Source organism: Poecile atricapillus, chromosome W, assembly GCF_030490865.1.
Source record: "Poecile atricapillus isolate bPoeAtr1 chromosome W, bPoeAtr1.hap1, whole genome shotgun sequence".
Classification (NCBI taxonomy): Eukaryota; Metazoa; Chordata; class Aves; order Passeriformes; family Paridae; genus Poecile; species Poecile atricapillus.
This window is the reverse complement of record NC_081288.1, coordinates 44,765,861-44,782,704: the sequence shown is the minus strand read 5'-3', so window position 1 is coordinate 44,782,704 and position 16,844 is coordinate 44,765,861. Positions and strand designations below refer to the sequence as shown.

At 35.7% G+C, this 16,844-nt stretch overlaps 1 protein-coding gene across 2 annotated transcripts in view; it reads right to left on the bottom strand.

The window, feature by feature from the left end:
* Positions 1-16,844, bottom strand: part of LOC131592490 (chemokine-like protein TAFA-2) — a 180,669-nt gene that overhangs the window by 5,700 nt on the left and 158,125 nt on the right. Inside the window, exons 3-5 of one of the 2 annotated variants that reach the window (XM_058864033.1) lie at positions 15,697-15,849; positions 14,603-14,727; positions 1,026-1,110 (exon numbers count right to left, since the gene is read on the bottom strand). In XM_058864033.1, coding sequence (XP_058720016.1) covers positions 1,099-1,110; positions 14,603-14,727; positions 15,697-15,849 — 290 coding nt within the window. In that variant the 3' untranslated portion in view covers positions 1,026-1,098. Of the gene's footprint in view, positions 1-1,025; positions 1,111-14,602; positions 14,728-15,696; positions 15,850-16,844 lie in introns of those variants that run through there. The other variant, XM_058864034.1, reaches the window with a different exon arrangement.

Below are 16,844 nucleotides of genomic sequence, written 5' to 3'. Positions count from 1 at the left end.
TTGATAACCATGAGGCTCTAAAACCTTGTAATTCTTTCATATTTTTATTGCATAGCGACTAATTAGAATTGCACTTGTGATAGTTCCTGTGCTTAGGACTTCCATTATAGAGACACAAACATTTTGAAAACTCATTTCATGCAATGCCATTTGAAATATAACTCTGTACTCCTTTATTTCCCACTGCTCTTAAGGATTTCAGCAGGAAATTTTTGGTGGTAAAGTGAACATCTAGGCAATCAGTGTTAAATTTAATTGAAACTAAAAGGCTTTAGAAATCTTTCACATGTAAAGTGAGCTTTCCAATTACTTCAAATAGTCTGAAAGGTAGGACTAGGAAAGTAGGTAATGGAAAATTACCTCAGAGCATGGCATATGTTCCTGTAAAAGATAAAGGTCTTCATCTTTAACACAGCTTTAAGATAGACAACTTCTAGCCTATCTTAGGAATATAATGGAAATACTCATTTCTTAGTTTTTTCTAAAATTCAAGTAATTCAGTATGGGATACTGAGCTTTCAACTACAGATGCCACACCAGACAGAATGTATTAAGATGGACTTCTTCACCAAGTGCTGTTATCCAGATCATCTTTTGTTTTCCCATGAGAGTGAGTAATTTAAGTTTACCAACTGGGTCTATCTTTGAAAGTAGAGTGTGTGAAGAAACCCATTTTAAAACTCCCAGAATCATCTAGGGCTCTTGAGGCTGCTTAGGAGCACAATCAGTCTCTCCAACCACCCTCCAGGAACACTGCCCAAATAAGCTGCAATTCTTTAATGTCTGCAGCAAACTAAGCAACTACAATGAGAAGTAAGGTACAACAACTCCTGTTAACACTATGTAAACCTGTATTTGTACACACCTGCTGCTCTGTGAGTAATAAACCGGGGCTGGAACTCATTTCTGGAGTGGTTTATTCTTTATTCCTCAACGAACGTTCTGGCCCTTCCTTAGAATCCGACCAAGACTAGGATTCATCACAACTAGTGCTCCAACGTGGAGCCAGAATATTTTTTGTGTGTGGAAAAACAAAAATTGTCATCAGGCACAGCAGAAACCTCCTTTCTCTACTTCTCCATTCGGACTTGAGGAGTTTTACACGTTTGCCTAAGAAACAAACACATGTCAAGTACTACACTGTTATGAAATTAGTTACAGAAAACAAAACTGGGATAGTTGGAATATTTTTTAAACTTACAAGGAAAAATACAAAATGACAGGAAAAGCAAATTTCAGAATCTGAGACAATTCTCTTAGGAAAAGTGCATGGTCTTCAAAATACTCAATTTCAAACCAAAAAGCAAAAAACAAATAGATTACACTCATTTTTTGATAGTATATCAGCAACATTTAAGTATGACACAACAGTAAGTGAAAAGTTCTTTGAGAATAAGCCCATGCATAGACCTGTGGTACGGAAAGGCGTCATGAAGTCAGAAGACAATTCCTTCAAAATGAAACATTTGAGTGTGTTCTTCTCATATTTGTTTAAAGTAAAAAAAAAAAAAAAGTAAAAAAATTAGAAGGTTACAGGAAACAACATAAAATAACAGATGACACATTACACATTTCAAAAGACAATATTCAGTTCAGACAGATAGTTCTTTATCTAGATATTTGACACAGATTTTGGACCTGCCAATAATGATTGCTTCTGAAAAGTGATACACAGCATCTCAAAAAAATCACCAAAATTTATTTAAGTTTTCTTCTTTTGTTTTCTTAACATATTTAACTTAAATATTATGCTGCAGTTCATTGGAAATATACAAGATTAAACTCAAAACTTCAATAATTTCTTGCTTAAATAAAATCTCTATGTATTTGAATACTATGAAACAACTATGGTCCTGTGTTCATATTTCCTTGAACTGGACAGTTTAGAAAATAAAATTAGTTGGTGTAATTTACTGGGACAGTTATGATAGTGAATAGCTGATGAAGACATACAAGTTACATCAAGGCTAAATCCAATTCATTAGCCTTTCCTATGTACTCATTATTACCGTCTTACAAAAGGTTTTGCCAGTGCATTGAGCCTAGTCTAGTTTTCTCAATGTTTCTGTAACTTGGTAGAGAACTGAGTTTATGGTAGAATTATTTTAACTTAACACAATGTTTCATTTAAAGACAACAGTTTTATATTAAAAGAAGACTTAAACCTTATTTAACTTTCTGTAACAGATAATAACTGCAGCAATTCAGACAAGGATATATCCTCTTGAGCTTTTTATGGTGATCACAGCTCCATAGTGGGACTGCAGCATGGCGGCATAAAAGACTGCAAGACAATTAATTAGATAAATGTAATTTTTTTTCTCTTCTACAACACTTATCCCACCTAATCATACCAAGTGGGAGATAAAAACAACCTCTTTCCTTTCAATATATGAGGAAACTGGAGCATAATAAAGAGTCATGTTACCCTTTCCAATGTCAGGAAGCAAGTAGAAATGGAGAGATGGGAACAGGGTCCTGTTTTCACTTTATCTGACTTCACTTACCTATAGAAAAGGTTTGGTTTTGATTGGAAAGGGAAACCTATAAGAAGCAGTCTCCTGTGTTTACATTCTAAATAAGAAAAACCAAAACAAATTTTAAAAACCCAAACCCAGCCTTGTTTTAAAACTAGACTGAAGTTTTAAATTGTCTAACTGGCATAAAGGATTTTCATCTTTTAATATATCTTTCCAGAAAGGAGGTCAGATTGAGCTTCCAATTATCCCCACTAATAAAAAAAATCAGGTAGTCTAATTTTTCTAATCAAGTATCTTTTTCTTCTTCAGATTTTATGCTGTAGGGCTTTTCCTGGTATTTTGAGTGGAGAGTAACAAGCCATTTTGGACAAGTTCAAAACAGAAATGTAAATTATTTCCTTACCTGTAATTTTATCTTCACTATAAGAGTACCTGCTGTTCTGTTAGTGCGGTACTGATGTGTTTTCTGCCTTTGTCCCAAGCTTCAGAGATTCCTCTGGTGATTTTTCCCCACTTGTTTACCAGCTTCCACTGCTGGCATTTTGAGGAAGTGCACTCACATTTGGCTCCAGGAATACTGCCATAGCTGAGGGAATATAAGACAACTAAAAAACAAGTTAGAAAACAGCAGAACCAATATCCAGGACGGAAAAAATATTTTAAAACAATGAATCAGTTATCAGCTTGAATTTCTTTGGTCATTTTCCTTTCTCTTTTCATCCATTTAGAATTTCCACACAAAGAAAAGACTTTTCTGTGGTTGGGATTTTGGCTTTAAAAAAATGGGTACTGGCAGAGTAGTGGGTACCCATTCAGAGAATATAAAATTATTTTCAGGAAGTTTAATTTTAACCTTCTCCTATATGAGTACCCATCATGCCATCACTCCAATACAGATAAGAAAGAGAAGAAAGGTGGCAGATTTGGAGGATTTCAGAATGTCTGATGTCTTTTCTCAAGTCCTAATAGAAGTGAAAAAGGAAGACGAGGGCTTTTCACCCAGAGACTCTCACAGATGAACATAGATGGGCATGAACTCATTGCCCAGGAAAACAACACATAAAGTCTCTTTCACTAAGACACAGTCAAGATTATGGTTTCTGATTCACAACAGTTCTAGTCATCTTGGTCAAAGATTAAAAGAACAAGTACTGTCAGTTTTATAAGTAAATGTTTTCTTGCTTCAGCATTATGGAGACATCCAGGTGAAAGTTACACTTTGTAACACCTGTGTACTCAGGATCATCTGGATACTATTTAAGAACTTCACACTACAGAGAAAAGAAGTGTTCTGTCAGAGCTAAAAGTGAATGCTAGGAGTTTTAACTAAGAACCTACTGTGGTATTCAATTTAATTTGTCTTCCTTATAGAACCTGTCCAGTTGTCCCCATACATGCATCTTCTCATTATCTTCTAAATAGAATGTGGCCTAAGACAAAGTCAGTATGAATAAATTAAAGCAAATAATTGCAATTAGACTCTGGAATTCTAAAACCTCATGTAATGAAGGAAAGACCAAAAGGCTCAGAAGAGGTCATTGCCTTCAAATTTCAGGAATGTAATTCCACAATGATGTGCTTTAAGGTCACGAGAAAGAAAAAGGACTCTAGCAATTTCCTGAATGACCTTCTAAAAAGTAATTGGCTTTTCAAGTTACAGGCTTCAAATCTGTCAAGCTGCATTCTAGAAGAATGTCTCCCCTTCCTTTTCTTTACTTTGCGGATGATGAACAATAATTATTAGCAAGTGGAACTGGAATGATGCCTTAAAGATGTGAAATTTGCATTTTCCAAAGTCTCTCTGAAAAGCTGACAAGGCATCAGGATAGAGAGATCTCCAATTTATAGAGCAACTAATCTGATTTTGGAGTGCATTTGCCTGAATTAGCAACAGCATGAGCAGTGATGAAGTCCTTTGGTCTTCCTTTGGCAGGAACATGTTCCTAAGCCACAAATTCAGGCTATTCAGGAATAATAGGATTGAATGCAGGATAAAGAAACAAGTTCTTCTGTATGGCATCAGTAATTTATCTTCTGACATTCTTCAACCTGAAGAGACTAAAGTGCAGCTCTATTAAAATTCTCATATCTATAACAACTGAGTCTGTAGATACATGTTGATCAGACACAATCCATTGTTTCCTTGAGAACCCACTAATCTTCACAAACTGGAGATAAATTTTTGTTTGGTCTTGCAAACATAATTTTACAGGTTTCATCATAAAAATAAGCTCTGGTGGACTGGATATTTTGTAGCTTCACGCAGAACCTGCACTTAAGAGTTTCATGGCATTCATCACTGTAGATATGGAAGGTGATGGATGATAATCAGGACTGTAAAATCTGAGAAGGGATCATCTGTGTATTCTAATAATGCAGTAGAAGAAAGCTCAGAGTCCATTTTATAGAATATGGACAGTCCTTTGGAGACTTTTCTCTAAACACAGCAGTAGTGTCTTTCCTGAAATTGACTCGGTGCTCACAGGGTGGTAGATGGAGTAAACTACAAGTCATAAAAAATATAAGGAATTTTGAAATTCTCATGGAAATTAACTCTATGTTGGTTGTCTTTATTAATTTATAGGCAGCAATCTTCCACTTACTCCTGCCTGAATTTTTTCTTCATTTAGAAGAGTTTTCACAAAGAATGGGACTATCTTCATTATTATTAGGGAGACAGTTAAGAATTACAATATTCACTTGTCTGCGCAAGGGAATAATATCTGAGTAATCTGATTTCAACTGGTTTGAGAGTTGTTCACTCCTCCAACGGTGACTGTGTAGGCTCAGAATGTTCTGTACGTCTGACTCTTCACTTCATAGTGATTATTATTCATTTCCTTCCCTATAAGAAGGCAGAAAAGCAGAGCTGTGCCAAGGGGGTGTTTCTGATGTTTTCTATAATCAGTCCTAATGAGTAAGGAAATAAGAGGAAGAAAGCTATGTTATTTTGAAGAATTGAAAGCACTACCTTTTGAACAATTGAGGGCCAGTCTTCCCCTCCCTCATACATTTCTGCAGCTAAGCAGTGATACAGTTTGTGCAGCCTGTGCCAAATACCCAGGGAAAGAGGAAAAAATTCTGCCTGCAGCTATTTAGGTAGCAGATAATGTGAGGTTTCAGAATACCCTGGTCTCTCTGACCAGAAATGTATCATTTCTGACTAGCAGAAATGATCCAAAGAAGTCTCTACAGACTAAAAAGGAGGGTGAGACAAGGAAGAAGCACTACATTTAGAGCATGCCAGCATGACTCACATGATACTGGCATTTGAGTATCATCTTGTGCATTAATTTCTGAGATATTAGAAGCTGACTAAAATTTTCCAAGAAAATTTAAGAAGACGACTAGATATTCAAAGAGCCCTTCTTGCACAACTGTGAATGGCAAAGAAACTGGCAGAATGAAGCTGCAAATGGAAGTGGAAACACCTTTGATTATGGTGTCAGGATGTTGGAAAAGTGGAAATTCATGGGGAAGTGAAGAAAGCCAGTCATTAATAAACAGCCTTAAGAAATTGTTCTTCTTTTCCATCACAGAGGCAGAAAATTATTCTTCAGACATGAGGTCAATATCTCAAACATGCCAGCAAAGGACAAGGCAGAAGAATAAATAAAATAAATCACAAGTTGAATCTTTTGGGACAAAGGCAGAAAACGTCTTGGCTGGACAGGTGAATTGGAGGATTTGCACATGAAAGAAAGTAATGGTTGCAAAAATCACTGATTAGTAATTAATGACGTACAACTAATATATATTTGCATTTCTCTTTAAATATTGCAGAAATAGTTTCCTTTGATTGCATCATAATTCTGTCAAGGTTCAGGTTCTGGAGAAGCTAAAATGGTGCTTTACAATGTATCCTAGCTGCAGTCTTACCTTTGAAAAAACTATTCCCTGATAAAAATGCATAAACTACAGCATATGTAGTGCAGATGTAGTGCAGCTATGCTGTGAGTGTGATGAAGAGACTGCAAAAGATTTCATTTCTCATTATTTTTACAGTGTGTCTATTCACAAAAAAAACCAAAAAAATCATATTGCGCCTCCTGAATAGCTTGAGACCAGACTCGGTGTCTTCACAGGGAGACACAGCAAGGTAATGTATAATCAGGTTCCCTCTTTTCAAAAGACCTGTACCTGTGAATATTGCCTTTAACTCATTCTCTCTTTTTGATACTACTCACTTTGATTCTTCATTTCAGTAACCATAGGTCTCAAAGTCAGAACAGAACTAAACAAAATCTGAAACTTTTGAAAATTTTGAAATTTGACATTTTGAGAATGTCTTGGGATTTGAATGCTTGGATTATCCTCATCTGCCCAAAAAGTTTTACTGACCTTTCAGTCTATGACTTTGCTATAGCATTTCACACCACAGTACTTCTTCCTTTAATCCATTATTCCATAACTAGTCTTTTGTAGATATTTTAGAGTACATTTGCTCTTGGGGAAAGCACCACGACACGTCTAGATTTCTGAGACCACAAAGGAACCATCATCAAGCTGTGGGCCTAGACTCCTGCCAAATGGAGGCATGCCCATCCCATCTATACATAGGATAGAACTAGGCACACAACTTCACATTAATCAAGCAAATTTGCTATATAAAGGCTATTTTTAGGAAAATCACTAAATTGTATATCCCTGAATACTGATGATTCTTTTTAACATGTGTTGGTTGGCATGCTAACTATTTCCATCAAAATGTCCAAGTGTCCCAAAAGATTAGTGTTTAGGTGCCCTACAAAAAAATACAAAGCTTCAGAATGACAGAACTGTGGTGCTAGATCAAAATAATAATTACTGATTAATACAAAAGTCCAGCTTGATCCTAGAAAATATCATATTTCCATTACCAGCTTATTTGTCCCTTAAAAATTGTATTTATTCTTAGAAAATGTGTGTATACCATTTACTGCTATTTTAATGACAGATTAGATACAGTGGTCTCTGAGTTAGCAATGAGAAACATGCTGAGACAGCTGCAAATTTCTCCTAGTGACAGATTAGCCAAAGGCATGGAAAGAGATACCATAGCAACAAAGAGGCTGTCACAAGTGCAATCACTCTTTTCCATGGGCAGTATTTTGCTACAGTCTGTGTGCTCACTTATATTGTAATCACATCATTTTTATGAACCACCAGGTATTGCTGGTCACTGTATATATGTACATTATTCCCATAAATCTTCATTTGAAATTAAAGTAGGAGCTGAGGAGTCTATACAGAGGCTCTGAAGTGAGGCAGAGGAACAAAGTAGTTTTACAGAAAGGTGGTTTCTTCAATTATATACCCCCTTGCGTAATATTAAGAAAAGGACTTCCTGTACCTGACACATGGCAGATCACTGATCCATCCTACCATTATTTCAAATTTCTCAGTGCTCAAAACAAAAGGCAAATTTTTTTATGTCATGTAAGTTAGTAGCAGTTTTACACTGTAAAATGTCATGTATATGTACAATGTCATGTGAGAAATACACTGCTTTCTTACCACTCATTGACCACAACTACCATACATTGTGCCTATCAGAAACATCCTGGAATAACTTGTACATAATATTTAGATGATTAATTTCTGCTTTCTCTAATTCCATTTCATTACTCCTGCTGTTTCTGAAAAGCCTAGAAGAAGAAGAGGAACGAAGACAAGAGGGAAGATGCTACCAACCACATATTTAACTTTGGCAGAAAAAACAGTAACACTTAAAGAGCCTATGGATCTGTTGCTTGTGTGAAGTACAGACCAACAACTAACATTGCTGCATTGCTAACACACGGTAAGGCTCAGTTAAAAGAAAAATGCCATTCTCCTTTCATATCCAGGGACACATTTTAGCTCTCTTGTATTATGTTGTCTTACTCAAGCTATGGTTATGACAGCACTGGTAGTATTTGAGTCACCAATTTATGCTGCCTCTTGACACTGGGAATCTGAGTAGCCCACCGAAATGTAAAGGTACCCAACAGAGATCCTTCCATTCCTTATGCTGAAAGGGTTATGAACAGCATATTTTATAAATTAAAACATAAATAACATTACTGTCTCTCCTTTCACCAGCTGTAATTAATTCAGAAACAACCAAGCATTTGCAAGTGAAAAAGAAGAGATAGGGTAAAAGTGTAAGCAGTATTTATAGACAGCAACAAAACTGCATTGATTGAGGGAGTGGGATGCACATACTGAACACAGTTTGTCTTCAAAGAAGAACAGAATGAAGCCAGTTAGTGTGTTTGGACAGTACACTTCCTCTTTTTCCAAAAGGAAAAATATCTTATTCAATTTTGAGTTTCCTTTAAATTCTGGAAGCCATAACATAAAATTAGATAAACTGGGATATTACAAGTAACTGAGTTCAGGCTCTCTCCTATATTGTTTTTGAAGGTATAGACACTCCCAGGATGGATTTCTCACCATCCTGGCAATATTTCAGTTCTTTTCACATTATTCATGTATCTCTGGTATTGATTTGGAATTCAGATTTGGATTTGAAATGTAGATAAATATACTCACTATAGATTTATTTTTGGCCCTGTAATATTTCTGTTTTATTTCTCTCTGCTCTTGTAATATTTATTTTATTTTATTGCACTACTCTATTTCTGATATTGGTTTGGCATATAGTTACATAGTAATATACTAGGTATTGATTTCTTTCTGTTCTGCAGTGTGCTTTCCTCCACATGGTAAAACATATTAGCCAGTTTTCAGAGAAACAACTGCGGTTCCTTCAGCCCATTTAAAAGTGTAAGTGCTCAGCTATTCCAGAAGCTGAATGCTCATTTCCAAATTATGGCCCTTTATAACCTGGCTGAAAATACTTCTTTCCCTTGTTTTTAGGAAAACATTACTCATTTTCATTTTCTAGAGATTTTCAGGGGTTAACAATCAATATCTGCTATGTATCTGATTTTTTTGTTGTTGTTAATCTATATTATTAGTATTAGTATTACACCAACAATTCTAAAAGAACATGCACTGTTGCAAATTTTTAGTGAGTAGCAGATAGTGGACATGTTGCTCATCATAGTATGAGTCATTGATTTAGCTCATAGCTGTGCATCTTCAGAATATGAGCATTTCTTAAACTCTTATTATATCACATTTGATAGTGGTCAAAGTCCAAAGCTTCCCAAACTGACATGGAATGAATGGGCTTTTATGGTCATCTTCCTGCTGAAGACCACATCAAAGGGACTAAATTATCTAAGACACCTGCTTCCTATTTAACATTAAGTATCTAAACATTAGGGGCTAAGTTAGTCATGGTAGTTTTCCTCTAGATTCTTTGAGAAACATAAGAACCTCCAGAAGACAATTCATCTGACTTATCTTAGAACAAAATCAATTGCCCCCTGGAACTGAAAAATTCTATCTGAAACTAAAATGACAGTCTCCAGCTTCGGCTAGTTATCGCACTCTAGAGAGTCCTAACCCAAGCAAAGTCCAGTAAATTCTACCCCACATAATTTAACCACAATTTAGTGTTAAACTATGCCTCATTCCACAGGCAGTTCTACCAAATCAAACTAAAAGCCTGAGGAAAAGGTACCATTTAATTACTGGGTAATGGTTCAAAGCTGCACCAGGGAAGGTTTAGACTGAACACTAAGAAGCTTTTCTTTACCAAGACAACAGTCAAACATTGGAACAAACTTCCTGGAGAGGTCTCTAAGCTTATCAGATTTTAGAAGACATTTAGACACTGTCTTTATTTACATGTTTTAATTAGGTCTGCCCTGAATTGGTCAGGTTGCCAGATGAGATGATCATTGTATGTCCCATTCAACTGAAATAGCCTATTTCATTCTACACATTTTCTCATGAAAAATACCAATGCAGATTTCGCTACATGTTCATAAAATATCAGCCTGGGAACACTCTCCCATTGCCTGGAGCAAGTACACACTTCTTCAGTCATGTTCCACCTCCAGAATCTCGAGATGAGACCCAGGCTACACCACTTTACCTTGATCTTTTTCCCTAATTTCTGCAGGAAAGACACACAGGTTTATGAGCTGCCCAGGAGCCATGATATGTTCCAAGATGATCCCAGGCTGGGTGCCTGGAGAACTGGAACCCCAGGAGGAGCTGCAACATGCACTTCCATACAGATTACTACTGTATGTATATTGTATTGTCCTGTATGTATATATGTGTATTGTACTGTTCTTAAAAATACAAGTAAAGCCCAGCATCTAGAGCTGCCCAGGGAAAAGCCTTATCCAGAGAGAGACCTCTGATGTGCAATATACCCCCTAACAAAGAGAAATATTTAATTCTTTCTCTTCAGCTGTTATCTGCAAAACATTAGTTTTCAGTCTTCGTAAAGGGCTCATCTCTTTGATATAAACTCAGAGAATTTTTAAGATTTCATTCTCCGTTTTATATATAATAATGATATATTTTTCAACTGATGGGAAAATTACTTTTTTTTTTTTTAATACAGGCTCTTTCCTGTATTGCAAGAAGAAAAAGGAAACATAAAAAAGAAAGAAAACAAGAAACAGAACTTCTGGAACTAGAATAATTATATTAGAAAGAGACTGTAGAAGAAAGAGTATTTCAAATTTTTAAAAAAATTGAATTTTCCAGTTTTTTGAAACACTTTTCTCATCATTTAAGGAGGGCAACAAGACAAAATTTTTGTGTTTATGTATCAAAAATAGAGGCTAGCCTTGTGGGAAAAAAAATGCAATTGTTTCCTTTCACAACAGTTTCTCAGCCTGAAAGAAAATGCCCAAGTGTGCCTTGTAAAACCTCAGCCATGCTCATAATCATCTCATAATTCTCCTAATATATTCATGAACATCCTCTTTTGTTGTGGTATGCCCAGGAACACAAGCCCATATTTTTTATATGAAGTGAAAAAATTTACTGATTTACCTAAGTTGTCATTGCCTTTTTCCCCCTTCCTCTCCTGCAGGCTACACAGAACCAAAACAGTCAATTCTAAATCAGCATGATCAGTATTCATCTTATTTAGACACATTTTTTTCCCTATATTCCCTATATTCTATTTTTCCCCTATATTTATTCACTATATTCTTTCTATGCTTAATTCTTCATATCACCCTATTCCCACTAATATGCAAACAAATTAGGAAAATAATACCTGGTTTTTGTATTCTAAAGGTAAATAATTTCAAAATTAGATTTCTTAACATTTAAATTCTGAGTACTTCTAATTCATTATTCATGTATGACCTTATTAGATCTATATAACTGAACAAAATACAAAACCTCAAGTATGCCACATTTTAAAAAATCAATTAGTTTTCTGCCATTTTTCATCTGGCTTTTTTTTTGCTTAGTGACTAATTCCATAACTATTAGGAAGTCAGTATCACAATTTTTTACAATAGTGAGATTAAATATGCAAACAGAGGTGGACAAATAAAAATATCTCCTTCCTCCACTGTTTTTTTTTTTCTAACATAAAGATTAACTATTAACAGCTCAAGATGTGGAAAAGTAGCTGCTACTTTTGAACTTGGTTTCCTGTAGATGACAGTACCTCAGCGGGTAATTGGGTTAGGATTTTGGCACATGAAGAAGGCAAACTTACAGAAAATGTTTGGAGGTGAAGATAAACTTTTTTTTCTCTTTCAGGAAAGCCTTGTGAAAGTTTTTCTGTAACTACTTAATCACCCAAGTTATTCAGTTCCCTTTGTTTCCTTATGGTTTTCCATTATACATGATAATCACATATAGGTTATTTCATTTGACAATTGGAAACTTATTATTCATAACTTTCTTAATCATAACTGGCTTTCTGTATAGTTATTTTTATTACTCTCAAAAAAAAAAGAGGGGGGGTATTTTTTTTTTAAAAAAAGAGCAGTTTAGAATTTTTCCTTTTATTTATATAGACCTTGGGGAGCAGAAAGAGGAGTTGCAAAAATATGGTAGTGACTACATATTAGGGAAAAGTACTTGCTCTTTGATAATATGCTACTCTGTTAACAGGAAGAACCACCCATATTTCCAGTAGCAATATATATTTTAATGGCCATCAGAATCATGTCTCTTAAAATCACAGGTTGCCGTATGTGAAAGACAGAGACCTTCATTCACCTGTCACTGAACTGTTTGCAGTGGCTTAGGTCAATTTGCAGTCAGAAATTTGAATTGAAGTTTGCTATTGCCTCAGAATAGCTTTTCAGCTCTGGGAAATGAAGGAAAAAGGAGGAAAACATACAATATCTGGACAAACTAGAAGGCAAAAAAATAGAGGGGACTGAAGGTGACTAGTATTTTCCTTTCAGTGGTGCTAGGTCTGTAAGCAGGTTATGGTAGCTATTGTACTGAATCAGTGTTTATGGCAGCAAATAAACAGCTAAAAAAGTCGAGAAAAGAACTGGCTTTTCCAAAGCATCATTACTGAAGAGGTATGAAATGAATCCTGAGAATTGCCCCCACCATGGAGAAAAAGAAAATTCCAGCTGCTGCAAAGAGACAGGCCTAAAAGTCTAACAACAAAGGCATTAGCTCTGAGGACAAGAGCCTTAGGCTTCTTTAGCAAAACAGCAAAAAAAACTTCCTAACTCCAACCAAAGCAGATAAACCCATATTCTGACAAACTTTTAAGAAGAAATCTCATCAAAGCAATCATAATTGATTTTTCCCTTTTTGTGACCTCTTCTTTTCCTACAGAAGTATAATCCAGGCCCACATTTTTACTTACCATTTGTTAAACCCTCTTAATACACATAAAGTGGCAAGTATTCTGTAACACTAATTGTGTCACGCAGTAGTAACCAGGAAAAATTTCAAAACACACACAATTCTTGTTCTAGTTCTAGTTCTGGTTCTGGTTCTATTATTATTATTAAATATCTATCTGATTCCTTTTGATTATATTATATATGCACATACATTTTACATGCATATAATTGTATTTGCATTGGCATTTACAAAGTTCAGTGTGAGCAGCATTCCAGCAGGGCTGTCTTCAGAAGAAACACATCTGAAAGTGGATTCAGTGAGGCAACTTTAAAACAAACATTTAGGAAGCATCCTTCCTTCAAAGAATGTCAAAATGTTTTGGAGACTTATAAATACAGAAACTGAGACATATAGAGCTCTCTGTGGAGAGCAGGAATATAATTTAATCAGTGCATGCTACATTTGACCACGACTAATGTGTACCAGAAATTTACTGCCTATGTAAGGAATATTTCACTAAAATTACATAGATGCTCAAACACCTGTATAACCAGTCTAGCATATTATGGCCTGACACTACAAACTATTAAATACATAAAAGAAAAATCAGTCATGAGTACATGTGCTGGGGTGCAGGGGGGAGTGTGTTTCAACACATGCATATGTGTCTTCAGAGTACATTTTCATCTTTTGTATGTTGATGAATTTTGTTGACCCTGACAAGATACAATGTCATAGTTTTAGGAAGTTTGTGTGTTTAATGCTTATCTGAAGAATTTGTTTTTCTTCTGTTTCTCTTAGCCACCAAAATGCAAAGATGACAGCATTTGTTGTTGATGTGCCTCTGTTGTCAGGCATTGTATATGATGACCTTTAAATATATTTCTGTTAATATAAATTTGAAGCAATAATATGAAAAGCATCAAATGAAGGAAAGGAACTCCCTGAAGCTCTGTCAAATTTTTTTAGTAAATCACAGTTATCCAGTATAGAAAGAACCAGATCATACTGTAATGACATACATCAAATGCTTACCATACTCTGCGGTTTCTATGTAGAAACATGGTCATTCCATGTAATTGACAAAAATGCTTGTTTGCTGTCCTCTGAGTGAAGAGCTTAGCAAATTATACAGACTTAGTGCAACTGATTTCAGGGAGAAATACATATTAGATTATCATGCATTTGATCATTGCTGTTAGTTGAAGGTATCAACTCTACTATCCCCAGTGCTTACCTGAGAAGGTCTGGCACACAGCTTATTATGTTCAAACAATTGTAAAGTATGCTGAGAAAAGTGTGAGGGACCAGGAAGTCCAATCCCAGTACAACTCTCTTCCCATGCTTCTTTAGTCTTCTCAGCTTACGTCTTCTTTGTGCACCCAATTTCCTGTGCACTTTTTTTTTTTTTTTAACTTGTTGGTAACATGTCAGGTTGGTATCATACCTACCCTAGTTGTTTTCACTTTATTCCCAGAGGAACAGCTCCATCCCTTACGATCTGGAAGAACTTTACATTCCTCCCCTTCAAGACATGGTTGCATGTGGCACCACCATTTCTGCTCCACTATTGAAGCTGTAAGAGAAGAAAACAAATGTATTTGTATTTTGTTGAAATGGACACTTTAGGATGCCATTACGTTACAGCATTTCTTTTATTTTCCAGGAAAATATGAGAAATATGTTGACTAGATAGCTAGTCTGTGCTTTTCAGCCACCTCAGAACCTCCACAGGAAATTAGGTTTCCAATTTGTAAAAGGTGCTATGTGCTTCAGTCAATCTCTTCACAGCATTTCTTTCCAACTTCATTTTTATCTTGCTCAGCCAGATTTCAAAGTTTTAAGTAGCATCTCCTCTTTTGCTTGGTCTATAATATAGCCTAGCATAACTTGATTAAATTTATTCCTCAATGATGATATATTTACAGCTTCTCTGTCAGCCAACAACATATCAGCATTAAAGAGATCATGTAAAGGGTGATTCCTGACACTCTTTCAGAGAAAGAGCTGTGAAAAAACAGCTAGTATATTCCCAAATAAAACAGATGAGCCCACACCAGAATTGTTAAGACACTAAAATTGCACTGTGAATAAAAATAATAGTGTAGGTCTAAAAAGATTTAAAAACAGACTGTGTTCTGTTTGTTTGCTTGTTTCTTTCCAGTGAGATAAATATATAAATTAGATTTAAGACTGTGGCACATGAAAATTATATGCTTATGTAGGTTTTGCATAAATACTTTTAATTAAGTGAATTTCATACGACTCCAAGAGTCCTCTTTTAGTTAGATCAAATTTAGCCGCTCAAGAGGCCTCTTTCATTGGCATCTAATAACTTTGCTTAGCATTTCCAGAGACTAATAGCAAACAATGATTTTTTCCATCTTCTTCCCATTCACCTTGGACACCCCCTCCAAAATGCAGCTTTCCTACCCTTATTTTAAATAGTTAACTGTAATGAAGTGGCCTTAAGTGGCCCTTATGACCTTAAGCCAGCAAAAACTCCTAGGAACACAAAGAAAGGAAGCAATAGAAGGAGTCGCACCATCAACACAAGAAGGAGCTGCCCGGGTGGTACCTGCTACCTGCCCAGGGAAGCAGGAACACTTCACTGTCTGTGATCTTTCTTCTATCTTATTCTTATTGCAGCATCTGTGAAGAGCCACCACTTCACATGTCCCAGTTTTAACATGGTGAGCTGTGAAAATAAGAAGATGAATGATTTGGTAACTTTGAGAAGTAACATCATATTGTTTCATTTGGGTTTTTTAATTAGAAATGCATTAAACTTGGCTCTGTAAGGCAATCTGCCACACATGAAATGAAAATTGCAATGATATTAACACTAGAATGAAGAGTTGGTCTCTTCTCCAAATGAGGTATAATTATCTCAGAAAGAAAACACTGGCTAAAGAAGAACAGTTGGACAAGGCTGTGTATGGGCCTGTTCCAGTGAAGCAGGAAGCAGAAACATAAACTAACCTAGAAACTACATTAATTTCCCATAAACAGCTGTGTGTCACTACCAATATGTTTTTTTTTCTTTTTCCCTATGAGAGAAAGTTTGAAATGAATGTATATCAATGCTAAAATACCCATACGTGCATATGTTTTCAGAATCCATGCCTCCAGTCTTGATGCCCAGAAGACACTTTGAGATGGCATCCCAAAACTTTCCTACAGGAGGACAGAGAGCAACCAGCAGGACACAGGGAAAACCCTCAAATGAAATCCAGAAATAAAATCTACTAAGGAAACACACTTTAAATTTTTCTACCTGGCACTGCAAAGTTTGGGAACATGGGGAACCAAATTTTTCTAACAAGGAAGGCAAAAGGACAATCTTCATTATTCCATATCTGTACCTATCACTCCTATTCATGCTGCTCTGATTACCAGAATCATACTGCTGGAGCCCAATGAGAAGACCAATTTGGTAAGAGGAGAGTTACCAAAACACCCTTTCCGGTTCAGCAGCCTGTTACCAAAGGATCTGGAGTTTGGGAAAAGTTTTAACAAAACTTTCAGCAGTTGCTTATACAAGACCAGATATTCCTGTGTCCTGATATTCCTGATAGTTAATTACCATCAGAAGAATGAGAAAAAAGTCTGAACTTTAGCTGATATTGACCTACAACCTTGTATGGCAGGAATACTAATTAAGTGAAGCAATATGTGTCTGCTCCTTTAGTT